Source organism: Cnephaeus nilssonii, assembly GCF_951640355.1.
Source record: "Cnephaeus nilssonii genome assembly, chromosome: 9".
Taxonomy (NCBI): Eukaryota; Metazoa; Chordata; class Mammalia; order Chiroptera; family Vespertilionidae; genus Cnephaeus; species Cnephaeus nilssonii.
The window spans coordinates 10,843,841-10,871,772 of NC_137080.1; the positions used below are offsets into that span (position 1 = coordinate 10,843,841).

Consider the following 27,932-nt stretch of genomic DNA (forward strand, 5'->3'; position numbering starts at 1 on the left):
GTCCGAGGAACGTAAGTGGATAAAATCTCCATATTCTTCTACTATTGGTTCAAGTCTAACTTCACCGTCTCCTTGCTTCCCCGGCGCCTGCAAAAGGAAGGGGAGCCCCAGTTCATTGTGTGGCGAGGGCTTAGCTGCACCCTCAATTCCTGCAGCCCTGGCACAGCTCCAGGTCCCACCTTGCCTTCGGGAATCCTGGGGGCAGGAGCGCGCTTGCGGGATGAGCAGTGCAAGACCGCAAAGTGGCCGCCGGGACGCGGGGGAGGCCGGACGCGCGAGGGGCGGGGAGAGGCGCGGCGGGGCGGGGCTTGCGGGCGCGGGAAGCGCTACAGGCCGCCCCGCCGCGGCCCGGGGCGGACGCAGCCCCGCCCCGCCCCGCCCCGCCCCGCCGCGTCCCGCCGCGTCCCGCCGCGTCCTGCAGGTCCCGTCCCGCAGCGTCTGGGCCGGCGCGCTCTCCGCTCTGCGGTCCTGCCCGCGCAGCCATGGCGCAGCACTTCTCCCTGGCCGCCTGCGACGTGGTCGGCTTCGACCTGGACCACACTCTGTGTCGCTACAACCTGCCCGAGAGCGCCCCGGTGAGTGGCGCGCGGGGTCCGGGGCGCCCGGAGCGCAGCCTCCGTAGCTGCCGGGGCTGGAGTTCCCTCCCCGCTCAGGCGGCGCGCTGCCGGGGGCCTGCAGTCGCCGCGCCTTTGCGCGGAAGCACCCTCGGGCCCCATCCGGTGCGGTGGGCACGGGCTGATGGTAGACAAGTTGGAGAGCCGGTTACGGAAGAAAAGGCGGGGGGGGGGGGGGGGGGGCGGGGGGAGGAAGGACACATTGGGCGCGATCGGGCAGGGGAAACAGTTCCTAGGGCAGAGGAAGGGCGGGGCTAGAGGAACGGGGGTGTCCTTTGCAGATCCCAGGCCTTGGGACTTCTCTGCAAGTCACTTTGGGCACCAGCCGCGCGCCGCCGCAGCCACCCGGGGAAGGGCTTGTGTCTTCCTGGGCAGCGTTTTTCCTTTTGCACGTCCACGCGACCACCTGTCAGTGTTGAGCACCGCAGCCAGGGACAGGCTGTGGAGTGTATTGGAAGGAACATTAGCCAGCAAGTCACTAAGATCTCTTAGCCCTCATTGTGCTTTACAACCAAGAGAAGAAAATAACCATCGCACACCTACTGCGTGCGCCATGCACCTTGAATGCTAGTAAGTTTAATCCTAACAACAGCCAGCAAAGTGTGGGTCCGCACTGTGCTTTGGAAGGGAGGGGGAAGTGGAGTATGTATGACTCCACACCTGGACCCTCTACTGGATGGTACCCCCCCCCCCCCAATTCCTTTGGTTCTCCAAAAACACTGTGAAAAATTAGCAGAATGTTTTTCCCTTTTTTGTGGTCAAAGATCTACACATCCAAACAGAAAAAAAAATTAGTTAAAGAGCACAGTGTTTCCAAGCAAGGACTCCACAGCCAGTCTGCCTGGCTTAGGGCACCAGCTCCTCTGTTACTAGTTCTGCGTCTTAACCCGTGTCTATTCTCAGTTTCCCCTTCTGTCAAATGGGACCAATAATTGGATTTACTTCACAAGGTTGTTGGAAAGGTTAGATAGGTTAATAGATGTATAATGCTTAGAGCAGTGCTGGCAGACAAGTAAATTCCACTTGTCTGGCACGTACAAGTGTTGCTTTTATGGTTACCACCCAAAGCACTTTAAAGCCTCACCCACTGATGAGCAGAGCTCCAGGCCATTGGTGCGGACGTCGCCCAGGCTCCACACTGTGGTGAGGTAAGTGTCCGAATAAGCAATTCAGGTGCCCGTCAAAGGTCAAAACGGAGTCGGGATCACTTGTGTTTTCTATGCACAGATGCTAAACAAAACTAGTGTGCTGTTCCTGCTGCTATACTTCATGCTTTCCCTCTGTACACATGTTCCCTTGCTTATATTGAAAGTTAAGAAGGCTTTTCTTTACTACTTGATTCTTTGGCCACTACTTCCTCTAGGTCAGTGGTTCTCAACCTTCCCAATGCCGCGACCCTTTAATACAGTTCCTCATGTTGTGGTAACCCCCAACCATAAAATTATTTTCGTTGCTACTTCATAACTGTAATTTTGCTACTGTTAATGAATCGTAATGTAAATATCTGTGTTCTCCGATGGTCTTAGGCTCTACAGCAGCGGTTCTCAACCTGTGTGTTGCGACCCACAGGTTGAGAACCGCTAGCAGGGTCGCCTAAGACCATCGGAGAACACAGATATTTACATTACGATTCATTAACAGTAGCAAAATTACAGTTATGAAGTAGCAACGAAAATAATATTATGGTTGGGGGTCACCACAACATGAGGAACTGTATTAAAGGGTCGCGGCATTAGAAAGGTTGAGAACCACTGCTCTAGGTCGTCTTTTTTTTTTTTTTAATGTATATATTTTATTGATTTGAGAGAGGGAGAGATAGAAACATCAATGATCGGCCGTCTCCTGTACGCCCCTCACTAGAGATCAAGCCCATAACCCGGATATGTGCCCTAACGGGAAATTGAACCCCTGGTTCATAGGTCAAGGCTTAATCTCTGAGCCTTGCCGGCTAGGCCTCTAGGTCTTTGATTCATATTTTTCTTCCCTCTGTGCCTTTAAAATCCCCTCCTGGTTCATGTTTTCTGCATCTCCTCTGTAGTCACCTTCATTTGGAAGAAATACTGTTAAAAACCACTGTCATGTTAGAGCCAAAATTATGCATGTGCGAGCATAAGATTTTAGAATATAAGATCCTTGAAGACAAGGATTCTTTACTACAAGCCTCGAATATATGTGATGCTTAAAGGCTGAAAACAGTAACCTCGTGTGCTTTGGGTCCTGTTCGGTTTAGAAATCTTTTATTAAGGGCCTGCAGTGAGCTGAACACCGTAATGGAGTTGGGGATACACAGGTAACATACAGGCCTTCAAGTGGCCTTGGCGGGGACTGAGTGCTGAAAGGCTGGTTCGGGTCCCCTGTGGTGAGGGGATTCAAAGCACGGAGCCCCCTGCTTTTCTCAGCACCCGTGTTCTCTGCTTCTTGCACGTTGACCCCATTGTCTTCTGTTACAGAAGTGTTTCCTCTGAGGGAAGAAACACAGCTATGGGTGCCCGGTTGGCAGCCTATGAGAAAGGCTCCTTTGTCTCAGGGAGGAAGCTGACCCCATTGGAAGCATGTCCGTAATCAGTATTGCCCCGGGGGTGAGAAGCGTTGTCCAGAACGGAATAAAGTGCCGTGGCCAGAGGCAAGCCTAAGACTGTGCACTTGGTAGCTGGAAGCTGACCAAGGTGGGAGTATGTATATCTTGAAAATGGGCAGATGCTACACATCAGGGCCCTTTTTAAAACCACGGCGTGACTGATAAGAATAGCAACACCTAAACTGAATTTACTCGTATGCCAGGCCCGGCTCTAAGCTCTTTACATCCGTTAATCCCGTGGCACCCGTTTCTTGCAGGCAGGATCATGAGTGTGTGTGTTTTATGGTCCTTAGTATGTTGTACTTCAGAATGACTCGGTACATGCGCATTGGTATTTTGGAATGATTGAATAAAAATCTATGTAGCAGGCTTCAGGAATCCTGTAGGGGCCCCATCTGGGCCCCACTCTGTCCTATAGGCTTGGAAATTCTGGGTGGTTGTAAGAACCATCACCTGTAGTTGTGAATCGCCAACAGGGTGGAGAACTGTTGATACGTAGTGTTGACATAATGTGTGTCTGTTTACAATTGACCGGGATAAAGGCCACCTTGCATTGCATGCGAGTGCATTTATAGTGCCTTTTCTTAGCTTTACCACACCGAGCAGCTCTATTTGACAAGGAGCCTTTGCCCTCTCCACACTCATTTCCTGACACTCATTCCTTAGCCCCTAACTTCAGCCACGTACCCCCCTGAACTTGTCCCCTCCCCTCTGGATCCACCCAGCCAAGTGCTGCTCTTGCAGGTGTCAGTGAAAACATCGCCTCAGGGGGCCTTCTCCCACTCCTTTGCCGTGTCTAGCCTTTCTTCTTCCCCCCACCCCTCACCGTGCCATCCCATGCTGTCTAAACCTGTCTTGTCTTAGCATCTGTAGAGGAGGGTCAGGCTGCTCAGTGTGCCCTCCTACACACTGCTGAGTCTGGCCCCCGACCACGGTCTGCCTCAGGTTCAAGTGCATGCGATGCTGGCCCAGGAACACTGAAGGAGAAGGGGTTGGGGCTGATGTAGACCTTCATCCACCTTTTGCCTGCTTTCTGTTTGGTAAGCACAGTTCTTGAAACACTGAGCCAGCCCTTTAAAAACAAAACAGATACTTCACTCCAAAAGCTGGGATTTTGTTGGTGGTGAGAAATCAGATCTGTCAACGATCAGCAAAGCATTTTTGTTGCTTTCTGCTTGCTTCTAGAGGCTTCCATTCTTTTTCCTGTTTTCCTTATGGTGGAAAAGTAAGAGGTATTTCCTGCACCCGATGGAGGGAGGCCGCAGATTCCTTCCTGGTATCACCTGCCTGGTGCCCATGTGTTTCTCTCATTGAGACTCCTTTGTGTCAAATCAGAAGACTGAAACAACTAAGTAACCCATTTGACGTCCTGTATTCAAGAGAAAACAATCCATGGGTTGGGGGACAGTGCCTCCCCAGCAGTGGACCACTCCCTCAGATGGATTTTGGGCAAGAGTGAGCTGAGAGAGCATTAGAGGAGGCAACACAGAAACAGAAGATGACTGGCTAGGAGGTCAGGGATTCCCTTCTAAGGCGGACAGGTCCTATTTCCTAAGGTAAGGTGAGCTACACCTGAGTTGGAGGATTGCGACTGGTATATGCTAGGTTTCCTTGACAGGCGTGTTCCCCGTGAGTGCAGGCTGACTTAGCTTTGTGACGTGGGCGGGGCCACGGGGGCAACCTCCACTTTGTGGCCCTGAGACAAGAACTAACTTTATCACCTGAGGTGGGGCCTTTCGTCAAGGCTGGACCAAGCATAGGTGTCATCATAAAGTGGACCATATGTTTATTGTCTCCGGCATGTGTTGAATACGTTTACAAAGCTTTGCCAAGTCTTAATGATCTCCAGTCCCTTGGAATTCAGGAGAAAAATGAATAATTGTCCTTGGCTGTATAATCCTATATAATAAAGAGGTAATATGCAAATTGACCATCACTCCAATATACAGGATGGCCACCCCCATGTGGTCAAAGATGGCTGCCCCCAGGTGGACACAAGATGGCCACCACAAGATGGCTGGCAGGGGAGGGCAGTTGTGGGCTATCAGGCCTGCAAGGGAGGGCAGTTGGCGGGGGGACCAACCCTGAAGGGGAGGGCAATTGGGGGGAACCAGGCCAGCAGGGGAGAGCAGTTAGGGGTGACCGGGCCAGCAGAGGAGGGCAGTTGGGGGCGACCAGACCTGCAGGGGAGGGCAGTTGGGGGCAACCAGGCCTGCAGGGGAGGGAAGTTGGGGGGGACCAGGCCTGCAGGGGAGGGCAGTTGGGGGAAACCAGGCTGGCAGGGGAGGGCAGTTGGGGGTGACCAGGCCTGCAGGGGAGTGATTAGGGTGTGATCAGGCTGGCAGGCAGAAGCAGTTAGGGTTAATCAGGCAGGCAGGCAGGCGAGCAGTTGGAAGCCAGAAGTTCTGGATTGTGAGAGGGATGTCCAACTGCCCCCAAGGGGCCCCAGATTGGAGAGGGTGCAGGCTAGGCTGAGGGACACCCCTTCCTCCCCCCCCCCCCAGTGCACGAATTTCATGCACCGGGCCTCTAGTTGTATACCGATGATGGTACAATTTTGGAGGGGGAAAAAAGACACTACAGGTACTGGGGCTCATAGGGGTGGTTTAATGGCTTGTGAAGGGCATTAAACTGAAGAGCTTTATAATTAAGATCTTCCCTTCCCCCACTGCCTCGTGAGTGATTCCATCAGGTCTTCAGGTCTGTGAAATTCAGAATGAGTAGTGAATTTTATATTTAACCTCTCTTTTTTCTTTCCCTTTGTCTACAGCTCATTTATCACAGCTTTGCTCAGTTCCTGGTCAAGGAGAAAGGATATGACAAGGAATTGCTCACTGTGACTCCAGAGGACTGGGACTTCTGGTAGGTCCTTGATTTTAAGGTTTGCACGTCCCTTCTGATTTCTAATTGTTGGTGATAAAACGTTAATGCCTCCTCTTCGATGGAGGCAGAAAGTGAAATGGAGCCAGAGGACCAAATGCCATCTCTACTAAAAAATTTTATGTGTAATGAATGAATGTCCTTTCTACTTTAAGTTTAGACTCAAATATGAAAACAAGCCAAGAGGGCATGTGACTAATTTGGATATTTTCACCTGGTGAAATCTGTCATTATTAAGAGTTTTGGAGGTTATAAGAACTATCTCTAAAATGTTATCTTTTAAAAAGTTTTCTTTATTGCTCTTCAAATACAGAAGTATAGGAGAAGAAGAGTCATGTTTTGGATAAGTATCTGAATTAGGACATTTGGCTTTTCTGCAATTGGACAGACATTCCTTTGTCTAAGACTCTTAGATTATTCCCTCTCTGGGTTAGGATTCTCAAGGCTTCCTTTGTCGTTCTTCCTCATTTAGATGACAAAACCAAACAGTAAATCCTGTTAAACCACTTTACATTGTTTAGTTGAAAATTAATAATAATCCTAAAACCCATGAAAAATCCTAACACAACGGTGTTCCTCCGTTATGCATTCCTCCAATGTTTGGTTAGCCCTTTGTTATTCAATCCCTTTTGTAAAGGAGAAGCAGGACCATTTTACTGTATGAAACTGCTGACTCTGGAAATTTTACTGTGGACCAAAGTAAATTATACTTCTAAAGTACTTGCCATTTTTTGTTTAATTCCCTTGGTATTTGTTGGCTATTATACCTTTTTGCTTTTATTATTTATAATAATGAGTCTGTATCCATTTTTCTCCCCAAACTTAATATTTGACTTTATTTTCGTGTTTGTTTGTTTTTTCAATAATATACCTTGCCCAGAGGGCTAGTTTTATAACCTGACCTAAATTAGGGCAAATTCTAAAGAGTAAGAAAAGACTCTGGCTAAGATCTGAACTTGCAGAATATGAATGTGTGTGTGTGTTTTATTTAATAAAAACATTTTCACTTTTTAAAAAATCCTCACCTAAGGATGTGTTTTTCATTGATTTTTTTTTTTTTTACCAGAGAAAGGAAGGGATGGTTGGGGAGGGGGAGGAGAGAGAGAGAGAGAGAGAGAGAAACATTGATCGGTTGCCTCCCAGACACTCCCCAACTGGGAATCAAACCCACAACCTAGGTATCTGCCCTGACCAGGAATTGAACCTACAACCTTTCAGTGTTCAAGACAATGCACCAACCAAGTGAGCCACCGAGCCAGGGCACCATTTTCACTTTTTAACAGAGACATGCAATGAGGTTCATTTTTGCTTCTCTTTGAGTTTGTATTTCTCTTTTTAAAAGTTTAAGAATTTAGCCGAAACCGGTTTGGCTCAGTGGATAGAGCGTCGGTCTGCAGACTGAAAGGTCCCAGGTTCGATCCCGGTCAAGGGCATGTACATTGGTTGCGGGCACATCCCTAGTGGGGGGGGGGGGGGGTGCAGGAGGCAGCTGGTCGATGTTTCTCTCTCATCATTGATGTTTCTAGCTCTCTGTCCCTCTCCCTTCCTCTCTGTGAAAAATCAATAAAATATATTTTAAAAAAAAGTTTAAGAATTTTAGAAAGTAAACATGCTGTCCTTTGTTCGCTCCCATAACAGTTTTCTTTATATACTTTCTCTGTGGATGATATTTAATTTTAGAGTTCTTGTATATTCTTAACTGTTAGATTAATGTATCATTCTCCTGGTTGGGAGAATGTGTTTTTTGCATTATGAATATAGATTATTCATAATGTAGAATATAGATTATTATCTTTTGAGTTAGGTAAATGCATGAATTGATTGGGAATCAAATATTTCTGTTTTAGTTGCAAGGGCTTGGCATTGGATCTGGAAGATGGAAACTTCATTAAACTTGCAGATAATGGCACCGTCCTCAGGTAATAAAATGTAGTTTTGAAGTCAAAAGTTTACTCTTTTCAGGACACCTTATTACTCTGTAATATTTTATTGTTAAGGTATCTATCTATCTATATATATAAAAACTAACATGCCAAGTGTCCATCCGGGTAATGACATCACGTAGCAACGCCCAGCTTCCTCTCCCTAGCGACTAGCCTCCTTGGAGTTTCTTCAGCCCAGGAACACAGGTGGAAACATTTCACACTTTAACCAAATATCTGTGAAGTGTTTTCCCATGCCTCATCTCATTTGATCCTCACAGAAGTCCTGGAGTAGATAGATAGGAGACTCAGTGGAATCCTATTTTCTTTTTGTTAGCCAGAAAACGGAGATTTAGAAAGCTTAGAAACTTGACCCGACTGAAGAGAAAGAAATGGTGGACCTTAAAATGACTTCAGGTTTTCTCACTGCACAGAATATAGTCAAACACTGCTGCAGTTAAATATTTTACCCTTTGTTCTCCCTGCATGATCTACAATAATAATCTGCTTTGTGTTGGAATTTACTGCTGTGTTGCTGACAATTACCTGAAAGAGAAGTTGGGGTGCTTCACTGGGCTGGAAAAAGTTTAGCTAAATTAGAAAGCAGGTCTAATTAAACCGGTTTATTCTATATCTATATAAGGCTAAGTTGACTCGCACATGCGTGATACATATAAAGCTCTTGCTGGCACCAATTGCACGCATGTGTTTCGATCTGTCATTGTCAATCATGAATTTGGTTGACACTTCTATTATAGAGAAAGGGCGAATAGCAATATTAAAATATTTCTTCTAATTTCCTTTCAATGTGCACAAATTCGTGCACCGGGCCACTAGTAGTTAAATAAGACCATTATTTTAGTCAGATGATAGATAATCTGTGTGCCTGCATGTCTTTGTATAAATCCTTTGAGTCATTTAAGTAACAAATCTGAGCATTAGGCTTCAACATCTAGTTTCTTTAAATTTAGCTCATCAGAAATATTTGCAGGAAATATAGTAGAACATTAATAACTTGCTTCCCGTCATTGACCACCCCTACTGCAAAGGAGCTTGGGAATTACATTGTGTTAGGTGGGTATGTAGGTACCTGGAATAAAGTAGGAATTATTTTTATTAAGGTGGGAGGAGAGAATAGATGTGGGATAGAAGTTTATGGTCTGTGCACACTTCTCTTCCTCCATTTATCCAAATTTGCCCCCATCGTGCAGGATTCTGTAGTGTCCCAGCTCCTTCTGGAAGGTGTTTCAGACTGTTCAAACCTTCCTCAGCCTCTCCTGCACTCACTGCTGCCTCCCTTTCCTTCCCTCCTTTCAGGGTGAGTCCAACCCTTTGAGTGTTGGTAAAAGTAGGGCACTCATTTGAGAAGCAGTTGCTGTTACTGCTCTGAGCCTTGCAGAGGGATCACGGAGTGAGCATCTATCTTTCCCCCAATGCTGATAGTACAGTAAGTCAGCATGGCCATGCAGCTGTGCGATTTATTATCCTATATAATAAAAGCCTAATATGCTAAGTGTCTGACCGTTCATTCGACCGTTCAACCAGTCACTGTGACACGCACTGACCACCAGGGGGCAGATGCTCTGACTGGTAGGTTAGCTTGCTGCTGGGGTCTGGCCAATCAGGACTGGGTAAGATGGGCTGGACATGCCCTGGAGCCCTCCCATGGTCCCTCCCAGGCCCTGATCGTGCACCAGTGGGGTCCCTCAGCCTGGCCTGTGCCCTCTCACAATCCGTGCACCGGGCCTCTAGTTTATACTAAGAGTCCAAGGAGAGGGTGCTCAGAGCAGGTTACTTCTTATACATACTCTCCCTTTTGATACATCACTTTTTTTGCACATTACAAATTCTTGCTCTCCCCCAGACTTTCCCTTAAGGTGCTGCTAGCTACAGCTGTTGGCGTGGCCTCACTTCTGATTATTTTGTTATTTGTTTGCATGTTTTTCCTTGGGCAACAAGAGATAGAGTGTATGTATGCATGTATCTATATCTATACATGCATACACACAGTGCAGCTCTGACTGTGACCTTTAACTTGGCTATCATTTTATCACAATGTACTTGTCTATCTCAAGTCCTTGAGTTAAAGAATGGAAAGCATCCACAGTGGTGCTTCTTTCTTTCATTGTTATGTCCGTTCACCTCCCCTCCCAACACCCCTCCTGCAAGTCTGACCCTCTCCATTCAAGTTCTAGCTACCCTGCAGTTTCTCCTGAATTGAGCTTATCTCCTTGATGCCTGCTTCCATTGAATATGTAGCTTCCTTGTCTTATCATAGCTCCCACTCAGGATTCTTCCATCTCTACATACCACTTTCTAAAACATTAACCTCCTTAGAAAAAGGAACCTGTTTGTGATTTTTTCCTCCATGTCTTTTTCCCTTAATTTTGCTTTGTTATCGTAATATAACCCCAAGCAAAGAAAAATGATACTTTCTAGCATTATCATTTCTCATAATAAACTACATAAAATATCAGCTGTTTCTCTATAGGCTAAGAGGCTTTCCTCAGGACCAGCTGATGCAGGGGCCATATTGTGAGCACAGGAAATAGCTACATCCTGTCTTGCTGTCCCAAGTTGTGTCACATTTATGGCACTGCCACGCACGGTATTTTTAGCTACGTTATGTCCTTGAATGGGCAGGATGCTCGCTCATCTGCACAGTCTCCTGTGCCCACAAGCTGGCCACCCCCAGGTGCCAGGCTCCCCCCACTTCTCCTGTGGACCTGGCGCAGCTCACACGCTAACGCTCCTACCTGCTGCTTTTTCTCTCCTGCTCCCAGACCCAGTCCACACAGTGGTTTTTCAATTGTTCCAGTTAGGTTCACCTTGCCTTCATAGTTACATGACCGTTTCTTAGGAAAGGGTCATCTTCCTTCCAGAGAGGTTCCAGCTCCTAGTTTCCACATTATAGGTCCACACGGTGAGCTGCTCCTCATCACTGGCTCGTTGGTGGATGAATGGAGGAGGAGCCGGAGCTGTAAAGAGAAATGCCTTATAGATTCCTCAGTGGGGAAGCCATCCAGTGGAAAACAGAAACAAACAGAACTTCTGTTCATTTTAGAAGGGATCCACAATAGCCAGGCTGGAGGGAGGGGGGTTCAAGGGAGCCCTTGACGAGCAGTGTCCCTCATCTCCCCAAACCAGGGCTAGCCACGGCACCAGGATGCTGGCCCCCGAGGAGCTGGCCAAGGAGTACGGCCGGAGGGAGTGGAAGTACTTCATGTCCGACACTGGGATGGCTTTCCGGTCAGGTATGTCTCACGTGGGCAGCACTGCCATCCCCTCTCCTTCTATTTGGACCCTGACCCTGCTCCATGAGGACATGAAGAAGGCCTTTCTCGTGTCCTGCTGGGCATGATGTACAAGGAAGCAACTGTGGTTTTATAGAACTAGGATGTGTTTTTCTTCCACATCCGTCTGCTTTCTCTCTGGCAGTTGGTTCTGTGTTAATTAAGGTTTTGTTGATGCTCCTTTTCTAGCACTTGTTCTAGAGGAAATAGGCTAGCACTTAGGAGTAATGCCTCCCTTAGGAATCTGTATTTTTATCAGTTTGTTATGGGCTCAGTCCTTACTTTTATTTCTCCAGACTCATTTCCTTCTCTTTTCTAAAAATTTCCTTCAGTGTTTTAAAAATATGTATATTTTTATTGATTTCAGAGAGAAAGGGAGAAGGAGAGAGAGATAGAAACATCAATAATAAGAGAAAATTGTTGATCGGCTGCCTCCTGCCCGCCCCACACTGGGGATCGAGCCCACAACCCCGGGCATGTGCCCTGACCAGGATTCTGGTTCATAGGTCGACACTCAACCACTGAGCCATGCTGGCTGGGCTAGAATTTTCCTTCTTACTGCCAGTTCTAGTATCTTCCCTTCATCTTTTTCTTTTTCTTTATTTTAAATGATGGCATGCATTTTTTCCCAGTCTTTTAAAGAGCTTCACCATGCGTACACATGAAAAGATGTTTCAGAAATTTTTTACAGACATAGGTGTGCATGAAGTAAAAAAGGAATGATGAAAACATTGTTATAACCAGACCTTATTAAAAGTCATGATTATTGGTTTTTCATTTTTCCTAAATTTTTTTGCCATTTTCTCCCACACTGCCGTTTTGAAATGCATCTGCTCTCCTTTAGAAAATGTAATAACCTGGAAATAGTCAGTTAGTCCTTATCTTGATTGTGCTTCCTTTCTTTGTTACACTTGCAGTCTTTTGAGAGTCTTGTTTTTGTGGAGAGATGAAAATGGCAGGAAGTATGAGTATTCTGGATAAAGTAAGTTATTAGGAAATGCCGAGACTTCACATTGGGGTTAGACATAGAATGCTTTCGCACATGTCGACTCAGAATAACTAGCGGAAGTTAAATGGGTAGATAGCCTTTTCGTCAAGGAAGGATGGAGAATTGTCTCTCCAGGTACAGGTGGCGGTAAATAACCCAGAGAAGCGAGGCACACAGCTAAGTTCTGACATCCATTCAGTAACGGGGAGTGTTTTATAGAATAAAGTATTTCCCAGCGGTCAAAGGACACCCGCCCACTCTGAGCCAGCTGCGTACTCACTGCTCCGCCTGTTCTCCATGGGAACCAGCGGCTTCCCCTGGTGCTGAATTTGCCCCGGAGCCTCTGAGGGTGCCCTGGAAGGTTATCTGCTCTTCACTGGGTGGGTTAGGCAACTGTTTTCACTCCAGGTGCCTGGTGGTCAGGCGGTGACATAACAGAGGCCTGTTGTTTCTACAAAATACTAAGAAGCTAATGCTTTTAAGAAACAATACTAACCCAGCCTGTTTGGCCCAGTGGATAGAGCGTCGGCCCACGGACTGAAGGGTCCCGGGTTCAGTTCCAGTCAAGGGCACGTGCCTTGGTTGCAGGCTTGATCCTGGCCCTGGTCAGGTGCATGCAGGAGGCAACCAATCGATGTTTCTCTCTCTGTCTCTCCCCCTCCCTTCCACTCTCTTTTGAAATCAATAGAAAAATATCCTCGCGTGGGGATTAACAAAAAAAACCTTATTTTTTTAGTGTAGAGATATATAAAAGAAGAAAAATGGCCTGTGGTTCTACAACGCAGTTAAACTTTATTTACATTAAAAAAAAAAAACCACAATAATGTGATCATATCCTTAGGAAATTTAAAAATTATAGAAAGGAATAAAATGAAGAGAAATCATGTCCAACCCCTGCCCCTCAAAATTCCCTTTTCCCCAAAGCTTTTTTTTTTTTAATTCTACCACAGGGATCATACATTTTCTGTACTTTGCTCTTAGTAACTTATATCTTAGCGATCCTGTCACATCAGCACACTCACTGAGGTACCTCGTTCTTTTAAATGCTGGCATCCAGTGCCTGTATCACGATTTATTTTATCAGTCCCCTGTTGGGGGACATTTGTGTTGTGTCTGATGTTTGGCCATTGCAGACAAGCCTGCAGTAACATTTTTCATACGTGTACATCTTTCAGTTTTGTAAGTATATCCAGGGTGAACTCCTACAAGTACAGATGCTCTAAGGATATGCAGGTTTAAAATGTTGATTAATATGGCCAGGTAGCATGTTTCTTTACATGCCATTTCCTTGTATATTGAGTCTATTTGTCTCCGAGTTAAACAGAGGGTTGTGAAGTGCTTTCCCTATCAGTATATTTAGGGCATTTCAAGCACTAATGTTTTTTATAACCCCTTTTCAGGATGTTGACTTGGCATAAGTATGGTTTTCCTTACCAACCGATTACCAGAGAGCAAGTTTGTTTTTTTAAAATATATTTTATTGATTTTTTACAGACAGGAAGGGAGAGGGATAGAGAGTTAGAAACATCGATGAGAGAGAAACATCAATCAGCTGCCTCCTGCACACCCCCTACTGGGGATGTGCCTGCAACCAAAGTACATGCCCTTGACCGGAATCGAACCTGGGGCCCTTCAGTCCGCAGGCCGACGCTCTATCCACTGAGCCAAACCGGTTAGGGCAGGGAGCAAGTTCTTTTGAGCTTTTCTCCCACAAACGGATAGATTATGCAGCTTGGTATAGTGCAGTGGTCGGCAAACTCATTAGTCCACAGAGCCAAATATCAACAGTACAACGATTGAAATTTCTTTTGAGAGCCAAATTTTTTAAACTTAAACTTCTTCTAACGCCACTTCTTCAAAATAGACTCTCCCAGGCCGTGGTATTTTGTGGAAGAGCCACACTCGAGGAGCCAAAGAGCCGCATGTGGCTTGCGAGCCGCAGTTTGCTGACCACGGGTATAGTGGAAATCACAAGGAACGTGGAGCCAGGCCTAGATCATATTGACCCTGTTACTTGCTGGGTAAAGAGATCTGGTCAATTCCTAAGCCACTGTTCGCATCACTTTCCTCATTTTTAAATGGAGAGATCACTCATCTGCAGAAGTGAGACTTACGCTAACATAAATTGTTCTCTTCCCCTCAATGGTTTCACTCATGTGCCCGTGTTCCATGGTCACCAAGAGTGTGTAGTTTGCACCGAAACCGGTTTGGCTCAGTGGATAGAGCGTCAGCCTGCGGACTGAAAGGTTCCAGGTTCGATTCCGGTCAAGGGCATGTACCTTGGTTGCGGGTACATCCCCGGTAGGGGGTGTGCAGGAGGCAGCTGATCAATGTTTGTCTCTCATCGATGTTTCTAACTCTCTCTCCCTCTCCCTTCCTCTCTGTAAAAATCAATAAAATATATATTTTTTAAAAAAGAGTGTGTAGTTTGCAAAGAGAATAGTGTTGGAGTGGATTCTTGGGGAACAGTGTTTCTGTGTCCAGAGCCTAATGACTAAGGGGCTTGGCCATGATTCAGAGGCTTGCTTCATTGAGCTCACCGATCACTTCATGCCCAATGAGCCGTCTGTTCTGTAAGCAGGTGGAGGGTTGACGCCTTCATACAGGACAGTCTCAGAGTTTGGGTGTTGGGAGAAGCATTGACAGCAGCCTGGCCCAGTTAATAGGTCAAGGCTGACTAAGCCTCACTATCCACACAGGTCAGCCCATGTTTGACAGTTGAGTGGCCTCTTGCCTTGTGGGTAGAAGTCAGTGAGCCCTTCTCATTAAACTCCTAAGTTATTTATTAGACTCCAACCAAGACACATCAATATTAAACTCTTTTTTTTTTAAATATATTTTATTGATTTTAGAGAGGAAGGGAGAGGGAGAGAGAGATAGAAACATCAATGATGAGAGAATCATTGATTGGCTGCTTCCTACAAATCCCTTACTGGGGATTGAGCCCACAACCCAGGCATGTGCCCTTGGCTGGCATCAAACCTGGGACCCTTCAGTCCGCAGGCCAACGCTCTAGCCATTGAGCCAAACCAGCTAGGGCTCAATATTCAACTCTTAAACTGAATTTCATCTCTTAATGCCCACAAAGGGAGAGAAAGGGGATGGAAAAAGAAGAGTATACAACTGACAATGATGCTCTAAGGATACACAGGTTTATGGATGTCCCACAGTGCTTAGGACAGCTAGCCATCAGGATCAGGCAGGTCACTCTGGTGTCAAAGGCAAGAAATGAGATAATGTACAGGGTAATGAACTTCGCCCATTGCCTGGTTGGGAGAGCCCTGGAGCATGGTGGGGTACAGAATAGCAGAGCGGGGGCAGAAATGTATGTGGGATATCCTCTTTTCCTCTAGATTTCTGGCAAAGCCATTCCTGACCTTTCTTAAGGATAAAAAACAGTCTGAGATGTTCCCTCTAATAACTTCAGCATGAATTTGTTCCCAGTTTAAAATTTTGTTCTTTTTCAGGGAAGTATTATTTTTATGATAATTACTTTGACCTGCCAGGAGCTCTTCTGTGTGCCAGAGTGGTGGACTCTTTGACAAAGGTGAAAACGTTTTTTCCTATTTTAGAAAACTGTGATATACATGTAAATCAGTGTATGTCTTTTCAGTGGAGATTTTACTCAACTTCCTCTTTGTGGTTTCAGAGGAGACTAAGGAAGAAACACAGAGAATTGAGCCAAAATGTTTTTGGAAAATTAAATAAGCAGTGACCATTTTTCCCCCAGGGATGATAAACCTGTTCTCCAGCAGGGGGTGCAAAAGTCTAGGGAAAAATACAGAACTTGGCATCTGCATTCTTACTGGGCAGATTATGGTGTTGACATGCCCCATGCATATAATTTTTTAGTAAACTTTTTAGTAAAAGGTTTGTCTTTGCCTTTAGCAAGCCCTGTCTATTGTTTCTGTGCATCTAGGTTAACACATCTTGGAAATAAACTGTAGCCACCCTTAAGAGAGCACATAACCTTGTTAACTATCCTGTAACCCAGTCCCCACCTTGCTTCCTCCCAACTCCATGTCATCTTCCTTGTCTCCTCATTAATTTCAAAGGCATTAAAGAAGTCGCAAAACTGCATTCTCCAGAGCATTGGAGATCTTGTTCCCCCATATGTCATCAATGTGGCTCAAATAAACTCTCATAAAAAATTTCTACAGGTTTAAACATTCTTACATAGTAGACATCTTCAAGTCTACAGTGTGGCTTTGACTCTGCATTTTCTACTGATTGGTCCCATGTGCCAGCAAAAAAAAAAAAAAAAAAATAGTGCCTGTGCCTTGCCTTAGTTTTCTGTGGTTCAAGTCACACACACCCATTTTACATTTCATATTTTGAGGGGTGGATCAGAAACAATGTGCATAGACTGTTTGCTTCTTCAGATAATGTCGTCTGGTTATGTAATAGAAGCTCACTGCTTTTAAATGAAACAAAAGAATAGAAGTGTTTTATTTTGCTTTCAACTTGCAGAATCGACAAGGGAAATAACACAAAAAGAAAATATGCAAAATTATTGATTAATGTCAGTTCAATGAATGCTTACTTGGTTTTTTAAAGCAATGAAAAAAAGAACTTGCATCTGGAAAAATATTTCCTTTGTTTTATTAACAATAAAAAAGTAAAGGTAATTAAGAAAATTCTACATGTCCTTAAGCATTCTAAATAATATAAAACGAGAGAAAATGAGATGAAATTTTAAAATTAATCATTTTGAGCATAGTTAAATGCATACACACTTTTTTGTACTGTGTATCAAAATTAAATAGATTTCTAGTCATATCAGTTTACACTTAGAATTTAAGAACTAGGAACATAAACTGGTTTTATGTCTGAATCACTTTCCTTTTTGCATACGTTATATTTTAAAATCACAGTAATCATGTTCATTTTAGGACATAGATAATGGTTTATTTTTTTACTCAGAATTACCGTCATGTGTTTATGACAGTTTCTGTGGAGCATTAGTTCTGGTGTATTTGTAGAAATCGTTATTAGAGTCAGGAGATAGAGTCAGTTTCTCATTTCATTGTGACTACAAGCAAATGTATCAGTCTTTAAACATTTTGGAGTTTTTATAATAGATACAAATATCTAGTAGTTGGTCTTCGTTTAGATGGAAACACTGCTTAATATTTCCAAGGAAGCGAAGGGTTGTAGGGTTGTGTGCTTCAATGTAATGTTTACTTGCTTCCTGGTTTTAAAAAGTCTTCATAAAAAAGATTTACATTCTGGATTTGGAATTTCCTTCATGCCTCCTATAGAGACTTGCTGCTCTTTTATGTTGAAATTCAGGTACACGTGCACTGAATTCTAAAGTAATCAGCTTTTAGGGTTTTAAGGTTTCAGGCTTCGTAGCCCCATTGATGCCATTGTACACAGAGTAACACATTCTGATGTCTCAGAGGCTATAACAGTAAATTTATTCCTGTGTTTAAAATATTCTGTAATTTTTATGCTTTCTAATGAGTGGAAATTTTTATTTTATTTGGGTTATATGAGTTATATTAATATAGTTGTGTGTGTGTGTGTGTGTGTGTGTGTGTGTGTGTGTGTATACACATCTTTGTAGCAGTAATTTTCATGGAAGATTTTTATTTTTTTAAATCATGTTTAGAAGAATGAGAAGTTGATTAACCCAGTATGTTTTCTGAAAATAAGTCCCCATTTTTGAGTACAGTGATATTGTAATTGTTTGCCAAGTATTTTCTATTGTGCGTAAAAAAAGAATTATTGGATATGTTACATTTGGAAATTTATTTTATTTTTTTTTAGCAGAACAATGGTCAGAAAACTTTTGATTTTTGGAAGGATATAGTTGCTGGTATACAACACAATTATAAGATGTCAGCTTTTAAGGGTGAGTAATGTGAATACTTTCTAAATAGATGTTTGTTAAATGCTATGTGTTTAGTGAATGACTTAGACATTACCTGTTTTGCTACGTTCCTTAATTGGGACTTAATTTGACCCTAAATGTCACTATAAAGTTTGCATCATTTACATGTGAAGAGGTCCTTTTGTTACATCTGTCTCATGGCCATACTTGCCAACGTTTTGAGCTGTGCCGTCCTTTGCATACCTGTCAGTGGGGTCGTTTTGTCCGTTCTCCAGAACTGAAGTTCTGGTTTTGCCCTTTCCTGATTTGGGAATGAGGGCTGGTGACACCGGTAACCTGTTACAGACAGTTTGGAAAAAGTGAAAATGCCATTGTTTTTGCTTGAAAAACAGGACTAGCTGACCCGGAATGGGGGCAGAGATATCACCAACCCGAGCCCAGGGTTTCGTGGTTCTGTTCACAGGTTTGCTTGGGGTACACAGATTACTTCTAAGGAATAAAGAGATGCCTTTAAAGTATGTGACCCTGGTGACCTCAAGCAAACTGTCCTGATTCAACCAGTGGGCGGCTGATAGATGCTCAAGAGCAGTACTTTTTGAGCTTAGAAAAATGTTGCCCCCGTTTTTACTTATTTTTTGGCAGAGAAAGGCAGCGTGGAAGAAAGGGAGAGGGGGAGAGGAGGAGGGAGGGAGGGAGAGATTGAGAGAGAATGAGATTTGGTTGCCACCTTTTGGTGTATGGGAGGATGCTCCAACCAACTGAGCCACAGCAGCCAGGAAAAATACTGCCTTTTGATTGACATAAACATTTCTTGCCTTTTAATGTAATTTAGCCATCAAAATAATCCTAAATGTTATGACTAAAAACATATCAAGGCAACAAATGGTAACTGCAGAATATTTGTTCAAATTACATATTCCCCTCCACCTCTTTCTTTCCCTCCCAGAAGAAAATCACTGATGGGGGGTGATTACCTCACTTTTCTCTCCCAGCCACCCATCCTTCACTGGCTTGTGGGTCACGTGTGGTCCTGAGGGGTCACAGGCCACACTCAGTGCCTGGGTGTGTGGGAATGCCCATCTCCAATGGAGAGGCATATCCTTGAGAACTCTGAAGCCACCCACCACCTCACTGTTTTACTTTTTATTCACTTTGTAAAGTGAAGAGCCTTAAAAGAATGGTTGCGAATTGCAAATTGCTCCTGGCAAATAAATTCCGCATAGAAATCTCTGGATGTTACTTTATTGCATTGTAAGTAAGGAGTAGGTAAAACATTTCATGCTTTCGTAAGTGAGGTACAGCTTATAGCTTTTAAACAGCAATATAAAAATACAGTACGGAGCATAAATAAATAATGTCTTTTCATTTCTAGGCAGATTTTGAAACCTTTGACATTAGGTATAATTTCACTGGAATGGGAGGCACAAGGTACATACTGTAAACCCACAAAATTATCCGATATAAAACTCAACAAAGGAATCAAATCAAATTAATTAACACTTGTGTTAAATAAATACATTAGGTCAGACACCAACTTCCAAGTTGTGAAGGGTATATAGAAAGCTTTTCTGCAATCACAGAAAAGTTTGTAAAGGTTCATAACTAAAGCACCTTGCATTTCCGGTTAATTTTAACATACTATTTTGCGTGTGTTTTTATGAGAGCCATAAAAAAAATCTATACGCACCTTATATATGAATAGATTTTTTTCACAAGGGGCCATTTAAGCCTTTGAGTAATGCACCATCAGAAAGATCCTATGATATATAATGTCTTCTAAATTTGAATATTCAAGTATTTAAGTTCTATAAAGATACACCTCTTGAATGTTTCCTGGAAGTTCTGTCAATTGTTAGAAAACAGGCTTATTTTAAAAGGAAATGCTGAGATTCTGAAATCAAATGTGACGTAATGTAGCGTCACGGATCAGGGTTTTTGTGGTCATTTTATATTTTAGCTTAGCAGGACTTTCATGGTGAGGTTTTTAAGGACGGAAGGACTTCACAGAAAACTTTAAAGAGTCTCAGGACTGCTGACTAGGAATTTGACAGGGTCTTCTCCTATTGTTTACCATTGCTGCTCGCTTTTCAGAGGGAACACTGGTTGGTCCGAAAGCTCAAACCTGTACTGACAAGAGCGCTATCTTTTCCAGCCTACGTCCATACGCGTTTTGTGGGGCGGGTGGCGTTGGGGAGTGCCTTTCCAAGCAGGTTTATGTTAGCGTGGCGGGGGCATGCTCACATCGGAGCCACCAGGAACCCTGAGAAAGACGAGTGGACGTACTCAGAGGAGTACAGGCCGTTGGACTCGGCGTTGGGCAGTTGGAGCCACACCTGGTCGTTTTCTGCGAGGTCGAGGATGGCGCTGCCCGAAGCCTGGTCCAGGTAGCCCTTGGTGTACTCATCGTACGTGTACATTACGGGGCTGCCGTTCTTATACAGACCTACCCACACCTGGGTCCCTTTCACATGCACGTGGTAGGAGAAATAGTATATTCCCGGAATCTTGCAGGTGAAGATTCCAGTTCTCGGGTCATAATGCTGCTGCTTGTTGTACAGAACCTTATCAAATGGGATGGGAGCACCTATCGCCGGGTAAGCTTTGGAGAGAATAACGGTGAAAGCAGACACGGGCATTCCTGTTACACCCTGGTTGGCACTAACAAGGGGCATCCCCGAAAGACTGGGCCTTTGGCCGGCCTTGGTGAAGCTTTCAGGAGCGACGGCCTGCCCCGGGGGCCCCGGAGGACCGGGGGGCCCTGGAAGGCCAGGCTCCCCAGCGTGGCCTCTCGGACCTGGAGGCCCTGGGGGCCCCGTGGGCCCATTGAGGCCCTTAGTTGCTATGCCAGCTGGGCCAGGAAGCCCTGGAGTTCCTGGGTCCCCTTTAGATCCAGGGAATCCCGGAATGCCGGGCGGCCCGATGGGGCCTCTGGTGCCTGGTATGCCAGGGGCGCCTCTTGGACCCGCCTCTCCGTTGTGTCCAGGCATTCCCTTCGCTCCTGCGGGGCCTGCGGGGCCTGGGCGACCGGGAGGTCCTTCTACGCCAGGGTCACCTTTGGGTCCTGGCAGCCCTGGGTGACCCTTAGGCCCATCGAGACCTGGTTCTCCTGGGTACCCCGGTTTCCCATCTAAGCCAGGGGAACCCCTTTCTCCCTTAGCCCCAGGGCGTCCTGCAGGCCCAGCTGGCCCTGACTCGCCTTTAGGGCCTGGCATTCCATGGTTGCCCGGGATGCCCTTTGGTCCTTGGGGTCCCACATTTCCAGGGGGTCCAGCCAGACCTGGCTCCCCAGGATGGCCTGCTGGGCCTTGCTCCCCTTTGGCACCGGGGCCACCGGGAAGGCCGGGGGGTCCTCTTTGTCCCTGAAGGCCTGGCAAGCCCGGCTTCCCAAAGCCGGGAGGCCCTGGGGGCCCAGCGATTCCCGGAGCCCCGGGGTGGCCTTTGGTTCCTGGAACCCCTGGCTGGCCTGGGGCTCCGGGGGCGCCTGGCTTTCCAGTGCCTTCTGGTCCTCGCTCCCCAGGAGGACCTTGGGGGCCTGGTAGGCCAATTGGTCCCCTTTCTCCTGGAAAGCCCCGATCGCCTTTGATGCCCGGCTGCCCCGGGAACCCGTTCTCCCCTCTCTTTCCCACTCCAGGAGGGCCGGGTGGTCCCATGGGCCCCTGAGGGCCTGGGAGGCCCCTCTCACCTGGGCGGCCTGGAGCGCCGAACCTGGTCTCTCCTTTCTGTCCGTTCGCACCAGGGACTCCTGGCTCACCCTTCTCTCCGGGAAGGCCTCTGGGTCCCGGGGCTCCTGGCGATCCCTGTTGTCCAGGTTTTCCTGACACAGAAATTCCCGCTGGGCCGGGAATTCCCGGTGGTCCTGGAGGGCCCCGCGGGCCTGGTAAACCAGCTGGTCCAATATCTCCTTTTGGTCCATAAGGTCCTCTGTCCCCTGGTTTTCCTGGCAGTCCTGGCGAGCCTGGCTTCCCCGTGCCTGATGGTCCCGGTGGTCCTGGCAAGCCTGGCTCTCCTTGGGGTCCAGGACTTCCATAGCCTGTTTTTCCTGGTGGCCCAGAGGGACCTGGGTGCCCGCGAGGGCCAGCGGGGCCTGGTGGACCGGGAGTACCTTGCTGTCCTCTTACTGGTATACCTAAAAGACATGCCCAGTACACACACCCAGAGAGGGCATCGTTAGGGACATGAAAGATCATCGTTGCTTCTGGAGATGTGAATCAGGACAGAACATTGCAGTGTCAGTCAGTCCTTTTTGGCAGATCAGTCTTAAACGGGTTTAGACAGTGCATTTTATATGGCTTTTAAAAACACTGCCAGAGAAGATGGTTTTACAAGACTGCGGCTACCATAATGCTTTCATTACAACCAAATGATCCATGAAAATAAGCTGGGGTTGAAGAATCCATCTACTAGTATAATAAGAGTGCAGTGGAAGCAAATTTATTGCATTTATTTTGGGGAAATCATCCTTCCAGGAAGAAAAGAAAGAAAACAGTATTTTACAGAAAAGGAAGAAAAGGACGAGTACAGGATAAATGGGAAAATATTTAAGAACAGTAACAATTTTTCCTCACCAAAGCTAGTCTATAAGACGTAAATAAGAAATGCCCTTAATTCTAATTTATATCAGCCATGGCCCTGCTAAACACAGGTTTTAGATTTAAGTTGAATTTTTAATCTCAGCACCTACTGTGCACTCCTACAGTCTCCATTATTGACTTAAAATTGAAACAAAGAATTAGAGAATTAGACCTAACGGGAGAGGTACATAAAGTAGTGTTAACATACTTATCTAAAGTTTCCCTTGATAAATGCAAATAAATATTGTTGGTGTCATAGTGCTATGGGTTCATTTGAGCTAACTACTTCTCATAATATAATACATTTAAACTAAAAGAAAAATCACTTATTTAGCCGGTTTGGCTCAGAGGATAGTGCCTTGGCCTGCAAACTGAAGGATCCCGGGTTCGATTCTGGTCAAGGGCACATGCCCAGGTTGTGGGCTTGAGCCCCAGTAGGGGGCGTGCAGGAAGCAGCCAATCAATGATTCTCTCATCATTGATGTTTCTATCTCTCTCTTCCTCTCTGAAATCAATAAAAATATATTTTTAAAATCACTTATTCATTACTTTTTATGTGAAAAGTACTATTGAGCCACAAGTGTGGGAGGAGCAGAGGGTGCATCCTATGAGAGCTGCTGTAAGTATGGTAAGAGATGTCTAAGGGCTATTTTAGTCACTCAGAAATGGGGTATACCATTAGGGAAGTATTTCCATGTCAAAGAATCTTTAGGCTGTAATCATCACAAGCAGCTACAGAAAATATTTATTCTTTCTCAGAAAACTTCTTTAACAGCTAATAAAGATGGTAATAACATTACATACTATTTTTAAATACCTGGTTGCATAATTTAAGTCCATTAAAATAATTTTCTGTTTAATAGAGATTCAGAAACATAATTTAGTGTGTTTTGGCTAATCTCTCTTTTAGCCTGTGCTGAACAGATGTGCACGCTGTGTTTCTGTTACCAGCTTAATGTTTTACTTGTAGATTGTGGGCTTTTGTCTTCATTCAGTGTACAATGCCTGCCAGTGGGGTGATAATATACTGAGTTCCTATCTTATATGATCAAGTAGAAGTTAAGGTGGATTTAATAGTTAAAATACAGCTTCTCAACTTTTTATTTGCAAACAAGATACATATTTTGACTCTGCAAAAATTAGCCAAGATTATACAGTAAATTAAGATGAGGAGATAGAAATATTTTTAACCTTCTAAAAGTGGTGTGTTTTATTTTTAGTTTAAAACCATTTCTTATGATCTTGGTAAACTATAAGAAGTATGAATTTGTGATCATAAAGAGTATAACCTAGAGCTGCTGGTCATAGCATTTCAAAATGCCCTTTATTGCTTCAAGTGGCAGGTTTCCTTATCTTTTATTCTGTCTTTCCTAACATATCTTTCTCTTATTTGCAGTTTGAGACATTCAAGAGTATCTGTTGTACATCTGTGCATTTATTTTTAAACACTAAGCTACCATTTATGCAATATTTTAAATTTCAACTTTCTTCTTTAATAGACAGTCCTACATGTTTAAATTGCTCAAAATTGTTGCATCCGAAGACATAATGCTTAAAGTGAATGGCAAATATCCTTAGCTTTATTTATGGGATAAAATATATAACTATAATGAGAAAATACTATGGAAAGAAATTTGAATCCTCCAGTCAGTTTAGATTATTCAGTTTAATTCAGTAGATGCTCTACAGGCAGCATGTGTCAGATGTTAGTAAATGGAATTAGTGAATATGAACCCTGATCATTGCTCTTTGAGGATCTATTAGCACTTTATTAAACATTTTCTCGGTACTCTTACAGGCGCCAAGATAGCTGAACAGATATATAAACCTCCTACTCTTCTTTTGTGCACTTGGCAATCATTTTATTTAAAACATTTTCAATGTGAGTAATTTTGATTGGATTAGTATTTCTAGATTATGAGTAGTTGTTTATGCAAAAGCATCTTTTAAAAGAAATTTTTTCCATACATTAAAAAGTTCAGGTATATCTTTCTATTATACTTATTGTGCAAAGAATATTAATGTTCTTGAATAGACCTACTTTTTCCAAAAAATCATTTTGGGCTGATTCCACAGTTTGAAAATAATTTAACACCAGAGTTAGTAGCATTTTGTTAAAGAGATCATTAGATTGTAGAAAGCAACAACCAACTAGTTAAGCAACATAAACAGTTCAGCTTACCTTTACTCTTGATGGCATAGGGAATGAAGAACTGTGTCTTGGTGTTGGCTGCTGGGCCTTTTATGCCTGTAGGTGTTTGGTATCTCTCAGCATAAAACACTCCATGAACCAAGTTCAAGGACATTAGCAGCAAAAGGGCTATTGGTGGCAGCATGTTCTCAGATGGATTCTGAAAAACAGAAAGAATGATTTCGTTCAACTTTGTTTATTGACCCATTTTATTTTTCTAATGTTGTGCAGATGGATTCCTTATACGGCTACCTTTTTTTTTTTAATCTTACTGTATATATTTTGAGTATATTTAATAATTAATGAGTTATAGTTTTTTAGTTAAATGAATATATGTTTTGGGAAACCAATAATCAAGTAAAAATGAAGTAAAAAAAAGAAGCAGAAACTATAATTGAATGTCTGTGTTAAATAATTCAGGATCTTTGACATAGACAAAAATACCCAATAGTTTAAAAATACACTGAAATTCAGATTAGGGCATTCGTTTTTGCAAATCCTGTTTTACTAGGACTGTCTTTTATAGAGACTGAAGCAAATTAAACTTTCTGAGTGCATTTTAGTGGAAAGCCATTTTTTTTAAACATCCAAGTAGTTAATTCATTAATCCAAGTAGTTATTTCCAAGCAAGCTGACACGGAAGTCCGCCTGTGAGCCCTGAGCCATAGTCTTACCTGAGTGCTGGGAGTTCCTGGAATGGTTTCTGGGTCACTTTCTGAGCCTCCTGTTCCCAGGTGAGCAATGCAGAAGATGCTCCCTCCAGAGCTGTCCTGCTGTATTTATACTGGTTTCCTTCTACTACATGAGGTCACCCTGGGCTTAAGCTCCTCCCCCAGAGGTGGAAGTAATTATGGTGGAAAGTTCTATTGGGCAGACATACAAGATCAGGTTGGACTGTCTTTCTCCTTGTTTTCTTATTGAAAAATAAAGTCTTTGTCTTAAATATATATTAATAGTTGTAACCATACACCATCTTTTCCTGTGATTTTATTTTAGAAGTTATTACTCAGATGTTTAGGTTTGTTCATGATGGGATGATACTGCCCCCGTTATATTTTGAAAACCACATTCTTGTGTTATTTGGTTGAAAATGTTTGGTAGTATATAAAGGGAAGAAGTCTTTTTTGGAGGGGAGTGTGGATTTAAACAGCATCTAAATTCTTCAATTATTACATAAAGCCATCAATGTGTCCATTAATGTTCCTAAATTTTTATGAAAATAGCTTACCCCAATTCTGACTTATTTTTAGCCTTGGAGTAACATAGTGGTGAAAATGTAGGTATGCTGTTTCGTATTTTAGGATTTTAGTGTAACTCCTCAGAAGGTATTAAGAGAAATTTCAAATATGATAGCAAATGAATATTTCAAGTTTTAAATGCTAAATATCTTAAATTTTTCAGACAGAAGCAAGATATCCATGAATTTGATGGTAGAGTTAGCAGTATAATTTGCCCTGAAGGTTTTATTCACAGCACTATGTTCAGTAAATGACTTCAGGTTTTATTGCTTAATTTTGGATTTTACTTTAGAGTTGCAGTAGAGATTACAAAAAAACCTTAACTTGATAATGTCATACTATGTCTATTTAAATGATGTTGCTCTGTTCACTTTAGAAGAAAATACATTTTTTGAACTTTGCTTCCAGCTTTTTAAAAATATTGGAATTTCCATCAGGAATCTTGAATCAGCCCAATTAGAAAACATTTTCCCCTAAAGATAACACTAAATGTTATCATTGTACTTTTCAGTGTAGGTAGTATTCTCTTCAACAATTAGGAGACTCTTAAAATAGGTTTGAGGAATCCTGAAGAAACTAATATAGATAGAAAGTTGAGAGGCTGATTTTTGTATCTTACTTAATTGCATGATTTGGGGGCTAAATCAGATCAACTGTACAGGTAGGTGAAGGTGAAAGAGGCGAAAGGAGCATTTCATATGTAGGCGTAGATACATCTTTTTAAAAATCTCTGTAGCAGTAGAGTGATATGGATTCAGGATTGACCAGCAATGGAAATAATTGAATGTCTGGAAAAGTGGACAGAATAAAAGTTTGTTCTTTGTCCTTTCCTCCCCTGCATACAATTTTCTGTCTTTTAAAGCCTGATTAGCACCTTGTAGAAAGGTAAATGGTAACTCATCTAACTGCCTCCCTTCCTCCTAAGTCTCACTTTTAAACCTCTTATTGGTTACCATATTAAAAAACCTACATTATCATATACTAGAGGCCCAGTGCACGAAATATGTGCACTCAGGATCGGGGGGGGGGGGGTCCCTGTGCCCTCTTGCAGTCCAGGAGCCCTTGGGGGATGTCCGACTGGTGGCTGTTGGACATCCTTAGTGCTGCTGCGGAGGAGGGAAGGGCTCCCGCTACCTCCGCTGCGCTTGCCAGCTGTGAGCCTGGCTTCTGGCTGAGCGGTGCTCCCCCTGTGGGAGCGCACTGACCACCAGGGGGCAGCTCCTGCATTGAGCATCTGCCCCTTGATGGTCAGTGCGCATCATAGCGACCGGTCGTTCTGCCGTTCGGTCGATTTGCATATTAGCCTTTTATTATATAGGATGTTTGTATAATACTCATTGATACACATGAAACATGGCTTTATATCAGTTCAGATTAACAGAAGAATTTGGAAAGTTTTTCTTTTAATCGTTCATCATTTGGAAATTTTCTCTGGAGTAGCTTTTGTATGATCACATGTACTGCACTATGTCTATAAGAGACCACAAAAGGTAAGTGAGAGAAAGTGGCCGCCTTCCATCTGCTTATGCTTCATTTGGACAAGATTTTGAAAAAGTCATTAGGGTAACATTGTGGATGCTCTTGAATGCTAGGCTGAAGAATTTGTTTGAAAGGAGTTATTGGAAGTACATGTTCTAGTATTTTTGTGTGTACATGTGGTTTTACACACACTTATTTGTTTATGATTGAGACTGATACCCTTTAGATGCCATTCATGCGAAAGTTGAGATTTATTCTCAGCTCTCCATACCTAGCATTGTGCACCTGCATAGACTCTTTGTTCGTCTGTGGCTGCTGTAACTACTTTCAGAGCTTTTCACC

The 27,932-nt window shown here is 43.8% G+C and overlaps 2 protein-coding genes across 3 annotated transcripts in view; one reads left to right on the forward strand and one right to left on the reverse strand.

Annotated features, from left to right (window-relative positions):
* Window positions 1–339: 339 nt before the first annotated feature.
* The window catches only part of NT5DC1 (5'-nucleotidase domain containing 1), a 103,078-nt gene continuing 75,485 nt past the window's right edge, over window positions 340–27,932 (forward strand). Inside the window, exons 1-6 of one of the 2 annotated variants that reach the window (XM_079780181.1) lie at window positions 340–575; window positions 5,963–6,054; window positions 7,920–7,991; window positions 11,142–11,248; window positions 15,743–15,822; window positions 18,048–18,132. In XM_079780181.1, coding sequence (XP_079636307.1) covers window positions 483–575; window positions 5,963–6,054; window positions 7,920–7,991; window positions 11,142–11,248; window positions 15,743–15,822; window positions 18,048–18,132 — 529 coding nt within the window. In that variant the 5' untranslated portion in view covers window positions 340–482. The remainder of the gene's footprint in view (window positions 576–5,962; window positions 6,055–7,919; window positions 7,992–11,141; window positions 11,249–15,742; window positions 15,823–18,047; window positions 18,133–27,932) is intronic. The other variant, XM_079780182.1, reaches the window with a different exon arrangement.
* Window positions 18,139–25,164, reverse strand: COL10A1 (collagen type X alpha 1 chain). Its single transcript, XM_079780180.1, has 2 exons — window positions 24,865–25,164; window positions 18,139–22,237 (listed from the first exon to the last, which is right to left on the reverse strand). Exons 1-2 carry the CDS (start codon window positions 25,016–25,018, stop codon window positions 20,349–20,351), a joined length of 2,043 nt encoding a protein of 680 aa, XP_079636306.1. The 5' UTR covers window positions 25,019–25,164; the 3' UTR covers window positions 18,139–20,348.

Coding starts and splice junctions, on each gene's coding strand:
- COL10A1 (XM_079780180.1), bottom strand. CDS start 25,018: ATGCTGCCACCAATAGCCCTTTTGCTGCTAATGTCCTTGAACTTGGTT. Junction 22,238..24,864: donor CTATGCCATCAAGAGTAAAG/GTAAGCTGAACT, acceptor CATGTCTTTTAG/GTATACCAGTAAGAGGACAG.